Below are 20,169 nucleotides of genomic sequence, written 5' to 3'. Positions count from 1 at the left end.
CGCTGTATGTTTTAGAAGAAATAAATGTTAATTCTGTAATTTTATAAACGCTGTAGTTGCAGAAATGTTAGAATCAGATACATTTCTTTGTTATAAAAATATGGTCGACATATTGTTTTGTCCAGAACCGTACCAAACGGATATTATTTCAACCCTAATCTAAAGATATTAAAAGATTGTTCTTGATCAATAAAGAGATTGACTTTCAATCAAATGTTCAGCTTATTACAAAAATGTTGTCTTTACTTTAAGATTAATAACGCTCTTAGAAAAATATTACGAAAATCTTGAGCACTCTCTAGCACCCATCTGTTTTTATAAAGCAGGAATTTTCCGAGAATTCATTGATATCGAAGAAACGTCTCAATAGAAGAGATGACAGAACCTAGCTAGTCAAGTACCTGCAGACTGATTTACAACAGACGAGTTCAGGGGAAAACAGTGAAGACTCCAAACAGAGAAGCCGAAACTCAACAAAATTCGACATGGTCCCACTTGAAAATTGAGCCATTTTACACTAGTGGTCTCCAAGATTTACACAGTGGTACCTACCTAAGAACCAAAATGAAATCCAGGCTTAAGATAGGACGATTATACAGTGCTAGTTAAAAGTCCGTTCCTCCCCTCGTATCTTTTGAAAGGTTATACTTATAGTAGTGAAATTTAGAGGGAGGTAATAAACAGACGTAGGCTTCTTCTAGTCATAACAAGTGACGTAATAGTGACACATGATGTTACAGCGCCACTGTGACAGATAATTTTAAGTAGGACCTTATGGCAAGTAATCTCTCTCTCTTTGTCAACCATTTTCCATCCACTCCTGAATGTAGGTATCTCCCAATTGCTTCTATCTTTCTCTGTCTTGCGCCAATCTAATCCACTGTTTGCCTGCCACTGCTCTTATGTAATCTACCCATCTTTTTTGAGGTCTTCCCATGCTTCTTGTTGTCGTCCTTGGTCTCCATTCTAGAATTCTCCGTGTCCACCTGTTGCCATTATATCGGGCTACGTGACCTGCCTAGCGCCATTTCATTTTTGTAATTTCTTCAACAATATCCCTAATCTTCGTTCTACGTCTTATTTCGGTGCCAAGTGATACCTCGTTTGAAAGGTATTGAAAATACCTATTCAACCATACTAATTTTATTTGAGTTTAAGCTCATTTTGATGAATAAATTAAATAAATACTAAAATTGTAGTTTCGCATGTAAATAATATATATTGATACCTCCGCCTACGTCAGTTTATTACCTCCCTCCAAATTTCACTATTATAACAATAATCGTTCAAAAGATACGAGGGGGAAACTGACTTTTGACTAACACTGTATAAGAAAACAAGCAGGCGCAAAATGGTACAGAGTAGCGAAAACTAGACAATCGTGGATAGAATAGGCGAACAACTATGTAAGAACGATATAAAATAGAAGAATAAAGCTTGAAAAGGAATATTAAAAAAGTAAATCCCATTGGTTCGGGCAAAATTTAAAAAAACAAAATTTGTTTAACAGTTTATTAAAATTTGGTCTTTCTTAATACTAAAAATACATTTTTGTAGTCATTACAAAATATGTACAATAATAAATTAACTGTTTTTACAATGCATTCACTACTATTTTTGGAGTTTTCGATATTTTTTTGTAAAAAAGTAATTTAGCTGTTGCAAAAAAGTATGTTTCACATGTGAGACTACATATTTCTTTTTATATACAGTAAATACTTCAACGTTGTGACGCATATACAAAAATTGCGCATTTTTCATACATGTTTAGAAACGGCCTTATATGCAAAACTGTCCAAAAATATGTTCAATATGAAAAAAATGGTTTGTTAAGGCGCCACCACTTATCACACCACTTTCTCTACAACCAGTGGTGATAAGATGGGGAACCTAATTAGAGGCTGTAATTTTTCACGCTTATCATTTGAAACACAATAAAAAGTTTAATTTTTTAACAAAAACAGAAATCAAACGATTTCTACCTGACGAAATTATGTTTAATTTTTTAATTTGCTGATGATAACAATCTAGTAATGGACAATGGACAACGATAGTAAAAAAGGACAATGATTTAGGATTATTCTCGTGGAATGTAAGATCTCTATACAGGCCAAGAGCCTTGCAGTCTCTCAGTAACAGTGTAGAAGTATATAAGAGCGATATAATTGCACTTCAGGAAATGAGACGGTTGAGAAATAAAATATTAGAGAAAAAGAATTATACGATATATTATAGCTGCCATCCAACGGAACACAAATTAGGAACGGGATTCATAGTCAATAAAAGAGTAAAGCACTTTATAATAGACTTCCAACCTCTCAACGAAAGATTATGCACACTAAGAATCAAAGGTAAATTCTTTAAATATTCAATAATAAATGCCCATGCACCGGATGAAGAAAAAGAACAATTTTGTGAACAACTGGAAAATATCATACAACATTGTCCTAGAAATGACGTAAATGTCTTAATAGGAGATTTTAATGCAAAGATAGGTAAGGAGAGGGACTACATGCCAACCATTGGAATTCACAGTTTATATGAAGAGTCAAACAACAACATGGTCGATTTGGTTTACTGTATTCCCATCTGGACTTCTCCATGTTCCCTTATGTATATCTTTGTACCTGAAGCATGTGCTGGCAATCACCATGTTCATTGAGGAGGCTAAGTGTATTAGTCGAGTTCCGATGAGTCCGATAGTCATATGATGAACAAGATGACGAAAGGAAAAGAAATTTAAACAAATAGCACATCATTTTCTGGATAGTGGTCATTTTATTATGCGATCAGACCTGGATTTTGCTCAAATTGAGAAACGCCCGAGAAATCGTGCACCAGTTATTTACTCGCCAGAATGTTGGGCAGATATTATTATGAAAGCAAACAAAAAGAATCCTTTTGTTGTTACGAGCATGACACAGAATGATTTTTACAGTTTTGAACCTGTTCTAAATAATGTTAATAAAAATGCACGTTTTCCTGACAAGCAGAGTTTAGATTTTTCTGGAACATACAGCTTTCGATTTAAATCACAAAATGTTGGGTCATTTTTTGTCAAACATAGTGTCAATGATGAATATCAAAAAGTTAATGTCATAAGAGAAGGTAGACCTGTAACAATAGAGTTGTCAAACATTAAAAAAAAAATACAAAGGGCCTCTGAAAATTGCAAAAAATATTAAAAGCTTATTACCTTATATTCCGACAGTCTACCATACTTTTTATAATCAGCTAAAAGAAGCTACTGCAGTTTTTTATAAATATGTGTTTTTTTCTGTAAAATAATAGTATATTACTTTATGAGGCGGAGAAGCATGACTTTTCTTGACGCGCCCGATATTACGCGCCGAACGAAGTGAGGCGCGTAATAGAGGGTAAGTCAAGAAAAGTCGCTTTTTTGCCGAATAAAGTATACTATTTTTTCTTCAAACGTAGCAATTTTCAACCATAAATAGTACAATTCATACGTTATTTTTACTCGAAATTAACTGTGACAACTATCAAAGTCGTCTAGATGTTAGAAATTAAAATAATTAAGTCGTCGGTGGGATTTGCGTCTCCCTGGTTACAGTTGTTTGACAGTTGTTTGCAATTATTAAAGACAGCTTATTGTTGTTGCAACCGCAACCGCAAATTTAGTGCGAAAATGGAAAACCTACTCGAAATTGAGTCCGCGGCTAATGATGCAGTAGCACGTTTGGGGCCCTCCAAGTCCGGAATAAAGTATCGGTTAGCGTACAAGCACTTCCAAGAGTGGTGCGATACAAGAGGAGTACGGCAAGTTACCGAAGACGTTTTACTGGCATATTTTAATATAATGGAAAATGAAAATAAATGGAAATCTTCTACAATGTGGTCACGATACTCTATGATAAAATCCGAGTTAGTTATTAGAAAAAATGTGGATATAAGCAAATTTTTAAAGTTACGTGCCTTTCTGAAAAAAATAAGCGAAGGATATACTGCAAAGAAGTCTAAAGTTTTCACTAAAGACGAGTTTGATAAATTTTTGTTTGAAGCGCCAGATAAGTTGTATTTAGGATTAAAGGTAAAAAAAATTATATTGCAAAGCATGTAGTATACTCTACTAAATTATAAAAATATTTCAGATTGTTTTGTTAATTGGGGTTACCGGCGCCTGTCGATGCGACGAAATGAAGACTGTGGACATTGAGGATAAAGAAAATGTAATAATTATCAAAATCCCAGACAGTAAAACACGACAAATTAGATCTTTTACGATAATTGGTCAAAACTACATTAAACTGTATAAAAAGTATGCATCACTGCGGCCTGAAAATTTCACAGAAAACCGATTTTTTATCAAGTACCAAAATGGAAAGTGTTACCGAAGCGTCATGGGAATACATTCGATCAGCGCAGTAGCCCAAAAAGTAGCTAGTTATTTAAATTTAAACGATGCAAGCGCATACACGGGTCACTCTTTACGACGAACTTCAGCAACACTTTTAATTGATGGAGGCGGAAATATAGAATGCCTCAAACGACATGGGGGCTGGAAATCAAGCACGGTTGCCGAAGGATATATAGAGGATTCAATAAGAAATAAGAACGATAATGCTCAAAAAATTTTAAACCCTCATGATTCGCCAACATCGGGAATGATTGCTGAAAGTTGTTCTTGACCATCAGTATCATCAACAATTACCAATGCGTATCAAGAGTCGGGAACATTTTTGCACGGTTTCAATTTTGAAAATGCCTCATTAACTAATTGTACTTTTAACATTACTATAAATAAAAATGATGTTTAATTGTTGTTAATGACATTTGTATTGTTGCTTTTTGACATGTTTCATATTGTTGCCATGACAACATTTTTCCCTCCGCCGTAAAGAAATGGGAAAAAAAACTGCTGCAGGCGGAGACATCAAACTTTGACAGGATCAAGTTAGATAAGTAATGTCATTATTATTAGTTAACTCAATATTTTTAAGCTTTTTTAAAAAACTTTAAACCATTATGTTGCAATAAGGTCTGCAATTATTGAAAGTTTTGATTTTACCTATTTAATATAACAAATTTACTTTAAAATTCACAGTGTGTTTTGCTGATTGATACATGCTGAATTTTTTGTATATTATTAACAAAAGTCGTGCATATTGATGAACATATACTTCAAGTTTGAATATGCATATTTGCCTCAGTCGGGATAAAAATGCCACAAAAAAAAATAGTTTGAGAATCATATAAATAAAGGCTCTTTAAAGTCAAAACAGCAAAGAAATTATAAATATATTATCTCTACAGCAACAACTAAACACATTTTTCAAATAATTCAACAATCACTCTTTAACATCTACAACAAACATCCCCCTGGCAAACTATTTCGCAGAATCTAACGGCTCATACCCTTCTTTCTCAATCTTTTCCTTAAAAATAAGATAGTTCCTCTTCCTGTCGAAATGTTTCACCCACTGCGCGGAGCACGACTCTTCGTACACTTTACGAAAACCGGCACAGACGTTGTTCTTGTCCTTTTGGTCTTTATCTGCACCGGAATTCTTATCGAGGCAGTCCCAATACTGGTCCCGGGCGCCCCAACACTTAGCGCGTTCCTCTCGCGTGGGAAACGACATAACTGGTTGCAGTCGAAGCTCGAACTGGCTGGCTGGAAAAAATAATCTGAGATTAAAGTTTTTTTGAATGGATTGGGAGTGTACGGGGAGTGGGTAATAAGTCAGAGGATGATTTTAATATGTATGCAGGAGCGCACTAGTGGCTATATGTACTTGCAGTGTATTTAAAATAAAGTCGATATATTCTTCAAAATTTATATGATGTCATGTTTTTCTGAGCACTGGCAAAGTGAAGAAAATTTAAAATTAATTAGCATCTCCGGCTTTTCATTAGATAATTTCTTTTGTAGGGTAAAAAAGAAACAGGGTGGAGTTGCAATTTATGTAAAAGAAAATCTTATGTATTCTTCTCTTAATCTAAATGAATATAATGTAGAGCAAAGTTCAGAGTTTTGTGCAATTTATGTACCTTCAATAAAAATCAATATTTTAACTGTATACAGATCGGGTAAGGGTGACTTTAACTTCTTGCTTAGTAAAGCAGACAAACTGATCAAACTTGGTGATTTTAATATACATTTTAAAATTGAATCTGACCCTTCTAAAATCTATTAAAATCTTTTGGTCTAAAAGTAACAATAAACGATTATACTAGAATCACATCCCAGTCCAGTAGTTGCATCGACAACATTATGACAAATTTTTCTGAAAATATCTACAGAGTGGGCGTATTTGAACTTTGTTTTTCTGACCATCGAGCTCAATTTTTAATTATTGAGTCTGGGCATAAAGTTGTTGAAACTAATCAAATATTTCAACGGTTTATTACTTCTTCTGGTTTACAGAAGCTTAAACGTGCGCTAGCTAGTACATAAAAGGACTTTTCCCTATAATATTAATAATGATCCTGATTTTTTGATAGTCTTTCTTACCGAAACTTATAATATCTTAATATTAAAGCATTTTCCACTAAAAAAAAGTACGACAAACTGCTGAGAAAACACCCGTGCAATGGTTTAACAATAATTAAGGTTTTACAGATCGAATCGAAAAAAAAAACATCTATCAACAAACTTGAAGCATTTGAAATGTGGTCATTGAGAAGAATGATGCGAATACCTTGGGTGGATAGAGTCGAAACGATGACGTCCTTAAGAGAGCCGGCGTGGAAAGAGGACTCTTTGAATTAATTAAAAAACGCAAGATTGGTTACCTTGGGCACATATTGAGAGGAGCAAAATATGAAATACCACAGTTAATCCTACAAGGGAAGATCGAAGGTAGGAGAGGAGCCGGCCGCAAACAATTATCCTGGTTAAGGAATATTAAAGAATGGACAGGAATACACAATACAGGCGAGCTGTGTCACGCCGCCAAGAACAGAATTCTAGTAATGAGATAGTCGCCTACGCACTTTGGTGTATGGCATGTTAAGAAGAAGAAGATCGAATCTTTCTCTTATTAAACACATTGCAGATGCCACTAAGGATCCCGATTTGTTCAAAGTATATAAACAACAAAAATTTGGATATAATCTGCAATTACAAATTGCTAAAAAGCTTACTGCAATTTTATTACTAATTCCAATAATAAACCTAGAGTTTGCTGGAAAATAGTAAATTTTGAAACACAAGATCCAGTTCGGTACAACCTGATTTACCTCCAGATGAAATAAATCAATTTTTTACTACAATTGCAGAGAATATAATTACATCTCTTCCCACTATTAATGTCGATGTCCTCTTCAATTATAGAAATTATCCTTCTCCGAGCAAGTCCTTTTTTTTTCGTCCCGTTGTGGAAGAAGAGGTCTCTTAAATAATAAAGTCTCTCAGTAATTCTAATTGTAGGGACGTTCACGAAATTAATAGCAAAGTTTTTAAAAAATATAACCTCTCTACCTCAAACAATAAACTAGGAGGCCTAACAATAATAATTAAATTATTGCTCTCCTGTATGAGCAAAATTAACCGTTCACAGTCCATTGTGACAATCTGGCGTGATCCAAGTTTTTATCATTTTTTCGCAATTACATCCCAACATGAGGGATCGGAAAATAGCTTTGCGTCATCTGCATAGAAAGCTTTGCTGCATTTAATGTGAAATTGTAGATCACTTGAGTATGCTATGAATAAAAGTGGACCCAAAACTGATCCTTGCGGTACCCCACTTAAAACCGTTCTCTCAACTGAGAAAGAGTCCCCAACTCTAACACAAAACTTTCTATCTGTTAAATACGCGTCGATCCATCTCAGTAATTGACCACGGATACCAAGATGTTCCAATTTATGTAATAGTCTTCGCTTTGGAACTCGATCAAAAGCTTTAGCAAAATCGAGGTAAATAATGTCTACCGGGGCTTTTCTGTCTAATGCTCTTGAGCATTCATTGACACACCAGAGAAGATTTGTCATTGTACAACGTCCTTTGACAAAACCATGCTGCTGTTCTGGTATAACCAGTTCATTTTGCAGAAAATCAGAAATTGTCTCGACAATAATAAATTCCATTATCTTAGATATTAGTGTTAAGCTTATAGAACGATAGTTATTAGGATTCAATTTGTTCCCTTTTTTAAAAATCGGTGTTACAGATGCGGTTTTCCATATAGGAGGCAAAATATGTGTGGTGAATGATAAGAACATAATCACATATAGTGGGTAAGCTAAAGCATCAGAACATTTTAAAAATAAAGGATATTAAGTCGAGACAAGGAGACGAAATATTTTTTAGGCTCTGAAGATGATGTTTAACTTTTTCAGGAGTAATGATTATATTTTCAAGGGAAGAAGAAACTCGTGACGAAGTACTATTAGGCAACTGATGATTAGTGGGTTCGACAGAGAAAACCTTAGAGAAAGTACTGGCGAGGACTTCGGCATTCTCATAGTTACTTTGGGATATATCCCCATTATCATTTTCCAGTAAAGGTATAGAAACTTGTGTTGTCAACGAAGATCTAATATACTTGTACAATTTTTTACAGTTATTACTAATGGCTATACTCTCTTCGTAGTCAACACGAGCTTCATGTAGAAATTTCTTTAAATCTGTGGCAAAGTCTGGATGAATTAGTAAATCCTCTATGCGATTTGTACGTCTATATTTGTTCCACAACTTTCTTTTATACTTGATCAGATATATTAATTCTCCATTAATCCAAGGTTTTATGATATTTTTGTATATGGTTTTTTTTTAAGGTATTTTGGTTTTTGCAGAAATTAACGTGTAAGAACTTATCCCAGAATACAATTGGATTCCTTATGTCGCCGAAAACATCAGTCCAATCAATACCAGCCAGTTGGCGATTTGCATTTTCAAAATCAATTATTTCAAATACAGTTTTATTAACATTAGGATTAGGAGTACAGTACTGTATGTTAAACTGAATATGAAACGTTATCACTGCATGATCTGAGTAATCTACTAGAGAGCTTATTATGGGATGTGTTAATAAATGGGGATCATTAGAGAATACCAAGTCCAAAATAGATGGTAAATTATTGATTTTGAAACGAGTCGGCTTCGTTATGAATTGATGTAAATTAGAATTTAACACAAAATCTATAAATACATTTTTGGAAGTTGCTAAGCCACTAGGTGGATCAGTTATAGGCCACGAAATGTCTCTAAAATTAAAGTCTCCAATAACAATCAGATTCTCTAGCCTAGACAGTAGTTCATCAAGTGATGCGATAAGGGATTCATCATCTGCTAATCTAGAATCACCAGGCCGATAAAGACATACTAGGTGAAAAACAAAAGAGTTTTTATGAATATCAAGAGATGTAACAGAGCAATTATTAGTAATTTCTGAAGACAAGTAGATACAAGTTCCTCCTCCACGTCGATTACGACGATCACACCTATAAAGGATATAATTATCAATGTTATAAAGAGAGTCAAGATCATTTGGTGTTAACCATGTTTCAGTGATAAGAATTATTTGAGGATTTAGGTTTTGAATGTTGCATAAAAATATAGTTACCCTTCGTCGAGGAGGTACCTATTTATTAAACTATGGAATCCATAATCCTATCCTGGCGGCAAAAATAATATCAGATTAATAGTTTCCTCAATTTCTCAAAACTGCCAGAATGTGTGTTTATGAACTGACGTCAAGCGCTGCTCACTTTGATTCATTGTTCAAACAACCTTATTGCATCTATTTATATTGGAGATATGTGACAAATCTAATAGTATTTTTATCTGGAAGAGGTTGTCACCGACGACAGCGTGTTGAACACTTCTATCTGCCGTTCGATATTAATTTTTTTTTCTAAAAATATGTTTCCTTTGAAATAATAATTCGCTGTCTATTTAAAAAATGCTATCTAATATACATGTCGATGTATTTATTCTTTCTGCGGTTTATTTTTTATGAATCCGTTATAAATTCGTTTAAGATGGTGGTTTCGTACTCCAAATGGGGTGATTTGTTAAAGAATGTAGACTGACCCAAAATATAAAACGGATCGTAAGATTTTGATTGGTTAATTTGATAACGTATAAAATAAAAAAGGGGTAATGATGTGAAATATGTTTATTCTAGAAGTTGTTGTGTGTGTTGTGTACAGTACATTCAACCAAGTTACACCTCGTAAACGATTAACGGAATTCGCAGATAACCTTTCGTTGCAGTAAAAGACACGGTAAACTACACTGGTGTCCTCTATAATGTTTAACATTTTGCTAAATATTAGCATTAACCCGTTGTTCATAGTTTTGCATATTTTTTTACATGTGTTAGATAATTTAAAAACCCAATCGGGCTATATCACAAAACGTTTTCGGAATCCATATTCCAACATCAGTGTCTAGGTATACATGTATTGACCCCCTAAATGTGGGTAAAAACCCGTTGAAAATTGTTTGTTTAAATTTAGTTTACATTATATGGCATTACATATTATAATATTAAAGTTACCAGTGGATTTGGTAACATGGCGACGTAATCATGTGACTCCACATGAAGTGTAATGTAAATTATAATCGGTATTCCTAATGATTCCAATGCAACTAATTTTACAAGGCAAGATAGAAGGCAGAAGATCTCAAGGGCGCAGAAGGACATCGTGGTTGGAAAACATCAGACAGTGGGCAGGAATGACTACCATACGTCTATTTAGAGCAGCTGTCAACAAAGTTGCCAACATAAACAGAGGATAGGCACCAAAAGAAGAAGAAGATTCCTAATGATCATTAGGCTAATTTGCTTAATGTGTTAAGGATCTTTGTAAGCGGTTATATTACATTTTACCTCTCAAGCACAACAGTTGGAAAGTTTCTGTCATATTGATCTAAACTCAGTATATTGTAATTCAAACGTGTAGTTTCAAGTGGCCATCATGCCTAGACGTAAGTTGAATATTGATGAATTCATTGCAAATGTGCATAAATACTTTACCATGGAAAGAGACAATGGTAGACCTTTAAAGTCATTATTATGTATAAATTAACGCGTTTGTGACGCACTCGGGATAAGTGAAAGTAAACTAAAAATGTAAAGAAGACTGTCAAAGATTCTCAAGAAAATCTTACTGTGACTGAGTATCACGAAGACAAGAAAACAACTCGTAAACATTCTAGTAGCATTGATTTTAAATTATGTGAAATAATTGTTCTCAGGCCTAAGAAAAGGGTCCAGGAAAGGAAAATCTGCGGTGCATTCCATAAGGCAGGATCAAAACGAAGAGATAAAAAATGCTTGTAATAGTGCTAGCTGGAAAATTATCGTCAGACTACTGGGCGACTTGGGGATATCTCCCTACCTGCAGAACTTGGTCAGGAACTACTTCACAGATAGGTGCATTAATATTGCGAGGGGGAACTCTGTGAGGACCACCACAGAGCTCCGTCCTGGCGCCATTAGTTTGGAATGTTTTATACAAAGAAATTTTGGAGGCTGACCTGGTGATGCTGGTGGAGTAAAACGAAAACTTCTCAATTATGCATAGAGCGAACCGAGCCCCCAATAAAGAGAAGACGGGCATGGGAAGCAGGGACCTCATAATGGCGGCCGAAAAGACTGAAGCTATGATCCTTCATGGTCCGAGGGAAGACAGAGAAAGGATCGTACCTGCTAAAAAAGTGAAGTACTTGGGGGTAGTCCTAGATACGAGGCAGAGGAGAGAATTTCGGCGCTGACAAGGATTATGCCCAATGTGAGAGCACCAGGGACTGCCAAAAGGAGAATTTTAATGAAAGTGCTCCACTCTACTGTACTCCATGTTGAGTTGGAATGGAAAAAAGTTATTAACACCCAGAAATATAAGACAATGCTAGAAAAAACCCAAAGAAAAGTACAGCTAAGGGTAGCAAGTGCATACAAAACAACATCAACGGTGGCCATACAAGTGATCGGATGTGTTACCCATCCACCTGTTGGTGAAAGAAAGGAAGGAAACCTACAAGATGGATGAGCACCAAAGTGCCATCTTTTTCACCCAGTTCCAAACAGGGCACGGCTCCTTCAGAGACCACATAGAAAGGATAGGGAAGTAGCGAATGGAAACTGCGCAGAATGTGAAGTATCTCATACTGCCGAGCACCGTGTGTAGGAGTGCAGAATGGTCACTGACGACAGAAAAGAATTACACAGTCAGGTAGGTAGGCTAAGCGCAAATACAATAAGGCAGTAAGCACTAAGGAGAAAGACTGAATGTAAGACAATACTGGAGGCAGTAACTCAAATTGTCAGAAAGAAGGAAATACTAGAGAAGAATCTGCAGCAAAATTAAGAGAGAGATAGAGATAAAGATATGGAGAGAAAGTAAGGAAGGGCTATTCATGTGAGGCACCGGTCTGGAGAGAACCTACTGCATGAGTAGTTCGGTTAAGCGAGTGGACTTTAGTTGGTAAGTAGGGAGCTATGGGTGCAGCTGTGAGCAAGACTCCTCTGGGAGGACTACGTGCGAATCAACCTTTCCACCCTGAATCCAACATACGCCAGGGCATCCTTAACAGGACACGGCATGGTACGGTCTTTGAAAAATGTACCATCTCGTTCCCGTAAATAAAAGACAAAAAAGAATAAAATACAATGAATATCATAACAGACTGGCATGTCCTTTTTAATCAAGTTGTAGCAGCAATCATCATCATCATCATCATCATCATCCAGCCCCGTTTTCACATCCATTGTTGGATATAGGCCTCCTCCAAACGTCTCCAGTTCTCTCTATCTCTAGCTGCTGCAATCCAGTTTGTTTCTATTCTCCTTAGGTCGTCGGTCCATCGGGTGGGTGGTCTGCCTCGACTTCGCTTGTCGGCTCTTGGTCTCCACTCCAATAATCTCTTCGTCCATCTTCCGTCTTCCATTCTAGCAACATGTCCAGCCCACCTCCACTTTTGTTTATTGATTCGCAGTATAATATCGTCAACGCCAGTTCGTCGGCGTATCTCCTCATTTCTCACGCGATCTTTCAAGGTCAGACCCAGCATTGATCTCTCCATTCGCCTTTGTGTTACCCTCAGTTTTTCGGCAGTAGCTTTTGGTAAAGTTAGGGTCTCTGCTCCGTAGGTCAAGACTGGTAGGATGCATTGGTTAAATGCCTTCCTTTTCAGGTGAATTGGAGTATTTGTTTTAAAAATGTCTCTCATCCTTCCATATGCCGCCCATCCCAACATGATTCGTCTATTTAGCTCGCAGGTTTGGTTGTCTCTGGTTATTCTGATTTCATGACCCAAGTATGTGTATTTATCGATTAATTCTACCTTGTTGTTATTGATCTGTATCTCTTCGCTGGGAACCATATTGGTCATCATTTTGGTTTTCTCGAAATTTATCTCCAGCCCAGTTTCTTGTAGTATGTAATTCAGTTCTTGGAGCATGTCTTTGATCTCTCCCAGATTATCTGACAGAAGCACGATATCGTCCGCAAAACGTAGATGGTTTAATCTTTCTCCATCGATGGATATTCCTTTCTGTTGCCATGTTAGTCTTTTAAATGCATACTCAAGAACGGTAATGAACAGCTTTGGTGACATGGTATCACCTTGCCTGACTCCCCTTTTTATCTTTATCTTATTAGTTGCTGAATGTAGACTTATGGTTGTTGTGGCATTTTCATATATATTTTTAACTATATTATAATATCTGTGGTCGACCCTGCAATCTTGTAGTGCTCTTAAGATGGACGGTAATTCCACTGTATCAAACGCCTTTTTAAAGTCTACAAATATCAATGCCAAGGGACGGTTATATTCGTTAGTTTTTTCTATCAGGGTTTTTAGGCACTGCAGGTGATCATTTGTGCCGTAATTAGGGCGGAAACCGGCTTGTTCCCGAGGTTGGTAAAAATCCAGCTTTGTCTCTAATCTGTTCGTTATTATTCGGGTGTATAATTTATAAAGATGGTTAAGGAGACTGATTGGTCTGTATCTTTCCAGGTCTGCTATATCTCCCTTCTTGTGTAAGAGTACAGTTATTGAATTATTCCACTTTGTTGGGATATTTTGATTCCATAGGCATAGATTAAAGAGCTTTTGAATTTTGGCTATCAGTACTGAGCCTCCTATCTTTATCGCTTCTGTGACGACACCGTCCTCCCCCGGAGCTTTGTTATTCTTCATCTTTTTTAGAGCCTTGTAAATTTCGTCCAAGGAGATTTCTGGGATATCTTCGGAACCCTGATTTTGAACCTTCCTCTGCTGATATTCAACTATATCTAGAGTCGATTGGTTGCTATATAATGTCTCATAGAATGATTCCACAATTTGTAACAAATGTTCTCTGTTTGATGTGATGTTGCCATTTCTATCCTTGAGTTTGACTATTTGTTTATTTCCATTTGTGAGTTTGCGTCTCATTATTTTCATACTCTTATTTTCCTCAATAGTTTTGATGATTTTCTCATCTTTGTATTTTCTTAGGTCTTTTCTTATTTCTCTTGATACTTCCTTGTTTATTTTATTTATATCGTCGTTACTAGAGTTTTCGTCGCTTCTCAGTATTCTTCTTTGTTCCATTTTTTTCTGTGTGTCCAGACTAATTTTTTCTTCCTTCACGCTTTTTGGGCAGCATTTCTTTTGAGCTTCTGTTATTGCTTCTACTATTATGTCATTTAGGATGTTAATATCATTTGTTGATGATTTTTCTTGAAGGAATTTACCGATATGATCTTCAAAATTTTGTTCGTTGTTTGGATGTGTCCATATGTTTATTTGCTTCTTTTTTATCATGTTGTGTCGTTCATGTAGCAGCAATACAGTCCCTTAAATGTGGAGAAGCTTTTGATTAAAATGAAGTAAAAAAATCATCAAATATTTTTCGAGGAATATTTCATTGAATAATTACCTACCATATTCCATATACACAGGGAATAGTTAAAATCGGTTGAGTTTATAGTTCTGTCTAAAAAGCAGGTGGCCAAAATTCGCAATATTTACAGAACAACATGCCTTATGAGTTACTTCTTAAATTAAGTTTGTTTAAAAATCATATATCAGAGATTATACAAAATGTGCAAAAGAACAAGTATCACCAACGCTATTTTGTTTTATGAAAGGTCTTGAAAAAATATATGCCCCTTCAGTATACAAGTGCTTTTTCAAGTTGAAGAGTTATGAGTTGTAGTGTATATATGCATGTTTTATTGTTTATTCACAGTAATTTGAATTTGCAATATTTCTGTTCCTCATTTTATACAAATTAACTCTAACTGATAATACAGGCAAAAATATTCTAAACAAAGTAAGTAATTAAAAAGATTATAGAGAACTCCAGTGCAGTTTGCCGTGTCTTTTACTAAAACGAAAGGTTTTCTGTGAATGCCATTAATCGTTTAGAGGTGTAAGTTGGATGAACATACTGTAGCACTAGATGTCCGTTTTACAGCTTGCAATTATACCTGCAAGACGCAAGAAAGTTTCCTAAAGGCATGCGCAGTATGTCGTCAGCTGATTATTTCCTGCAACTTTAAGTTCCAAGAGAAAAAGAAGTGATTCCAACGGAAATAATTCGGTAAATTATGATTACGAATCCTTAAAAGTCGAATTTAAAAATGAAGTTAAAGATGCAATTAGATCCAATAAAACTTTAAATTACACGACTGTTAGAGAAAATGAAGGCATTAAACAGTATAAAAAGTTTGATGGGACAAAAGTGACAAGGAATTGTACCGAAGAAGAGAGGCAAGGAATAGGTGTTTTTGTTTTAAAATGCATATGAGATGATATAAATAAACCAAAATTAGGAACTCGATGGCTGGACCCAATTTTAAGAATCATTTTAATTTGGATATGTGTCTAAATAATTATCGGTGTGCCTTGTTGGTGCCAATACGGATGGTGCTGCTGTTGTTGCAGTTGTAAATTTTGTAAACCGCTATTCCTGCAACTTCTTGCAATTGCGCGATAATCGGTTTGGTGCCATTTTCTCTGCAAGTTTTCAAGCAAGTCTAGGAGAATTTGAAGAAAGTTGGACTTTTCCAGAATTTCAAATGTCATAATCACTGATTGAGTGCTACTACTGCCTTTTTCCTTTTATATTTGGCTATTTTTAATAGCCTTTACATTTCGAAATTTACTAAATAGTTTTAAATAAAGAGCAGTAATTAATTTTAAAAAACCGAAAGTTTGTAAATTACGTTAAGGGTAAACATTTCAACAGTAATTGCATTGCAATCCGAGTTGCAAGCTGTAAAGTCGCATATAATGACCTTGCAATAGACTTGCAAGAAAGTTAGTCATGCAAGAAATTGCAGCAAGTTTTCTTGCGAACTGTAAGGCGGTCTTAAATGAACAGATGGGTTTTTATCTAAATCACTACACACTCGTATTGAATTTTCTTCTGTCACTGACGAAAATGTCACTGAATCTCTAAAAATCATTCGAATAAGCTGAATTTTGCTGAGAATGTTCATTTTGGGACCCCAAAAAAGATGCAAAAAGATTTGCCACTCCTACCCTCTGGCTTCCCCCAAAAAACCTCCCTTGTAAGAGGGAAAACTGAAAACATTGATTTATCAAAACTCTGTACGACGAAAATTTTATCAGAGACTAAACAAAAGCAGAAAAGACTTCAAACCGAGAACAACGATGTGTAGAGATAAGGAAGGTAATATATTGACAGAACAGCAAGAGATACTAAGTAGATGGACAGAACATTTTACGGAAAAGTTTGAAGGAGATCGGAGAGAGACGACCCCTGACATACCATTAGACCAAGCAGACAACAGAGAAAAGACTCCACCAACAATAGCCGAGATTAGAGCAGCAGTAGAAAAATTAAAGAACAATAAAGCACCGGGATCGGATCAAATAGCATCGGAGTTACTAAAGGAAGGAGGAGACGCACTACAAAAAACAATACATGAATTGATAACAAAGATATGGTCGAATAAACAGCTACCAACGGAGTGGAATAGCGGTATTATTGTACCATTACATAAAAAAGGAAATCAGTTAGAATGTGGAAACTACCGTGGAATCACGCTGCTGAATGCAGCATACAAAATAATGTCCAATGTCATTTATGAAAGACTTAGACCACACGCTGAAAAAATAGTTGGCAAATACCAAAGTGGCTTCTGTAGACAGAAGTCAACAATAGACCAGATATTTGTTCTGCGACAGATCCTCGAAAAAACAAGTGAATATAACATCGACACCCATCATCTCTTCATAGACTTTGAAAGCGCATATGACAATATAAACCGAGAATTCTTAATAAAAGCAATGAAAGAATTTAATATACCAACACAACTAATAGAACTGATAAAAGAATCTCTAAAAGTAGAAAGTAGAATCCGGATACAAAATGAATTAACGGAAACAATAGATGTGAAAAAGGGACTACGCCAGGGAGACGCTCTATCATGCATCTTGTTCAACATCGTGCTCGAGAAAATACTGAGGGACACAACAGTCAATACACGAGGAACAATCATTAATAAAAGCGTGCAAATACTAGCATTTGCAGATGATGTTGACATAATCGCAAGATCAAGAAGAGAAATGATAGAGGCATACAACCAAATAGAACGAGCTGCACAAAATAGTGGTCTTAAAATCAATCAGACCAAAACAAAATATATGCAGGTAAGAAAAAACGCAGAAATAAGGCAGCCACAAAATATAACAATAGGAGAATACAACATAGAGGAGGTAAAAAACTTTATATACTTGGGATCCCTAGTCACGTCTGATAATAACGTTACGGAGGAAGTGAAGAGGCAAATATTTATTGCAAATAAATGTTATCATGGCTTAATTAGACACCTAAGATCAGATAACGTCGCAAGAAAGACAAAATGCCAAATATATAAAACCCTAATAAGACCGGTACTCACATATGGCTCAGAAACCTGGACACTTACTAAAAGAGAGGAAACGTTGTTAGCCACCTTCGAAAGAAAAATCTTGCGACACATATATAAGGGCACAAAAGAAAACGGAATATGGCGAAGACGATACAACTCTGAACTATACAAAATATACCAGGATCCGGATATTATAACATTCATCAAAATAGGACGGCTGCGTTGGATAGGACATGTAGAAAGAATGGAAGAAGGCGAAATACCAAACAAAATATTCAAACAGATGCCAGTAGGAAAAAGAACAAGATGAAGACCGAAACTGAGATACTTAGAACAAATAGAAAATGATATAACAACCTTAAAAATAAAAAACTGGAGAAAAAAAGCACGAAACAGATCGGAATGGAGAAGAATCCTAGAACAGGCCAAGACCCAAAAAGGGTTGTCGAGCCAGTGATGATGATGATGTACGACGTACAGATTCTTGGTAAATCTATTTTTTCGTTTTTCCTCCTCTATGAGTGGAGATTTTAGAGGGAAGTCGAGGGGTAGGAGTGGTAAACTTTTTTGCATATTTTTTGGGGTTTCAAAATTGATATTCTCAGCAAAATTCAGCTTGTTCGTCTCGGTTTTAGACACGACTAGGTTATATGTCTAATTGACAAATTAACGACTGTATGAACTGCCATTTTGCTAATTATAAATCTATAATTTTAAGATAACGACATACTCAGACAGTCCACCTTCCAACAAACACTACTGTTAGGTACATGTTTTTCGCAATGTTTACAAAATCAGGATTGCAATTTTCCAACTTTTTACACAATCCCCGTTAAATATCAATTAATTTTTAATGCAATTCAAATTTAAACAAATATAGACTCCAATATATCAAATCTTTCATCTAAAAATAAACACAGTTTTGGCACACGTCTACATTCAGGAAATTTACTCCACATCTAATCATATTTATCTATCTATATCGCTTAGCAAAATAAATACCCCATTCATTTCTTTTCTACCATATGATCTCACTTAAATATTTTGCAAAATATTGTAAATGCAAAAAATATGTTGCTATTTGCGCGTGTCTTGAGTGGAATTTTTTTTATTTTTAGGCGATGTCAAAAAATGTAATAAATTATTTACTGGACTATATTTACATATTAATAAATAGAGATGTAAAGATTTGTTGATGTTTTCGAGGTGGCCCAGTAATTTCTGGAAAGTTTAAAAAAACAAGACCATTATACTTCAAGAGCAGAAAATATTGCTTGACATGTCTTTAACCAATGTGTTCTTCACGTTGTGCAGTTTCAATCGGAGATTTTCTATCTGCAACATCGCTCAAATTCATAATCGTGCAAAAGAAAGTTAAAAAGATGGTTTCCCTGGTCTTTCTCATGTTTTATAGTAAGATTATCCATTGTAGGTAACACATAAATCCATTGTAGGACATGCACTAGCAAAAAGTTGCCAGATTCCTTGTCTTCGTAAACGTGGTGATCCAATTTCTTGGCAAAGGTGTTTTATATTCATACTCAAACATTTTTCATATTCAAACATAGCATCGGCAAATGTCTAGTCCAATATTCAAGCCTCTCCAATTGCGAAAAGAGCAAAAAGGACTAGGAGTCAACGCTATTAAATTTCTTTCCAGAAAAATCTCCTTTTACTTAGATGTGTTTTGTTTAGAACTATAAAAATATCATATTTTCTCCAGCATTAAATAAATGTTTTGAATGTCATGCTATGAAAATATTTAACACCGACATTTTGCATGGATATAAAAATATTTATCTAAAGTGGGAATTTTTCTGCTGCTAAGTTTGAAAAATTTTATAGCCTATAAAATTTAACAGCTGTTTTTATAACTTGATGTTTTTTCAATTTAAGAACTGGTTGTAGTTTTTAATTAAATTTATCATCGATTTTACGCATAGTGGAAAAGTTAATGGAACCTTTTAAATTTACCCAGTAAAAAAGAAAAGAAACAGGGACAATTAGTTATGCAACTATCTTCACAACTTTACCAAAAATACACAAGTGAGGTTAGGTTTTGTTTTGATTCATCACTAGTTTTGCAATTCAAGTTGTGTAAGTAAAATTAACTATTTCTAGCAAGATTGTACGTACCTACTGTTTGGTTAATCCCTGCAGAGGGTTTCAATTTATCAATTTCTCTTCGTTTTCAGCAAAATGTCCGCAGAGTGACATTCAACATCGCGCTGAAGCAGGAAGCAAATAACCTAAAAATCCCTGAAGTTCTTGTACTGTCTTCCCTTCATCTCAATTTTTTACGTCAATATGTCCTAATCGAAGGTATTTTTCTACACGCCGTTTATTTATTCTTAGGAAATCGA

General features: G+C 35.2%; 1 protein-coding gene across 1 annotated transcript; it reads right to left on the bottom strand.

Annotated features, from left to right (window-relative positions):
* Positions 1 to 1,498: 1,498 nt before the first annotated feature.
* LOC140449167 (cytochrome c oxidase assembly factor 6 homolog) lies at positions 1,499 to 20,082 on the bottom strand. The gene is made up of 2 exons (XM_072542317.1): positions 19,943 to 20,082; positions 1,499 to 5,635 (listed from the first exon to the last, which is right to left on the bottom strand). The coding sequence occupies exon 2, from the start codon at positions 5,601 to 5,603 to the stop codon at positions 5,349 to 5,351; it is 255 nt and encodes an 84-aa protein (XP_072398418.1). The 5' UTR covers positions 5,604 to 5,635; positions 19,943 to 20,082; the 3' UTR covers positions 1,499 to 5,348.
* Positions 20,083 to 20,169: the final 87 nt, after the last annotated feature.

Source organism: Diabrotica undecimpunctata, chromosome 8, assembly GCF_040954645.1.
Source record: "Diabrotica undecimpunctata isolate CICGRU chromosome 8, icDiaUnde3, whole genome shotgun sequence".
Lineage (NCBI taxonomy): Eukaryota > Metazoa > Arthropoda > Insecta > Coleoptera > Chrysomelidae > Diabrotica > Diabrotica undecimpunctata.
Note: the sequence above shows the minus strand (reverse complement) of the source record. Positions and strands in the feature narration are given on the sequence as shown.

What these genes read in the sequence shown, in the direction of transcription:
- LOC140449167 (XM_072542317.1), bottom strand. Translation starts at nt 5,603, where the DNA reads ATGTCGTTTCCCACGCGAGAGGAACGCGCTAAGTGTTGGGGCGCCCGG.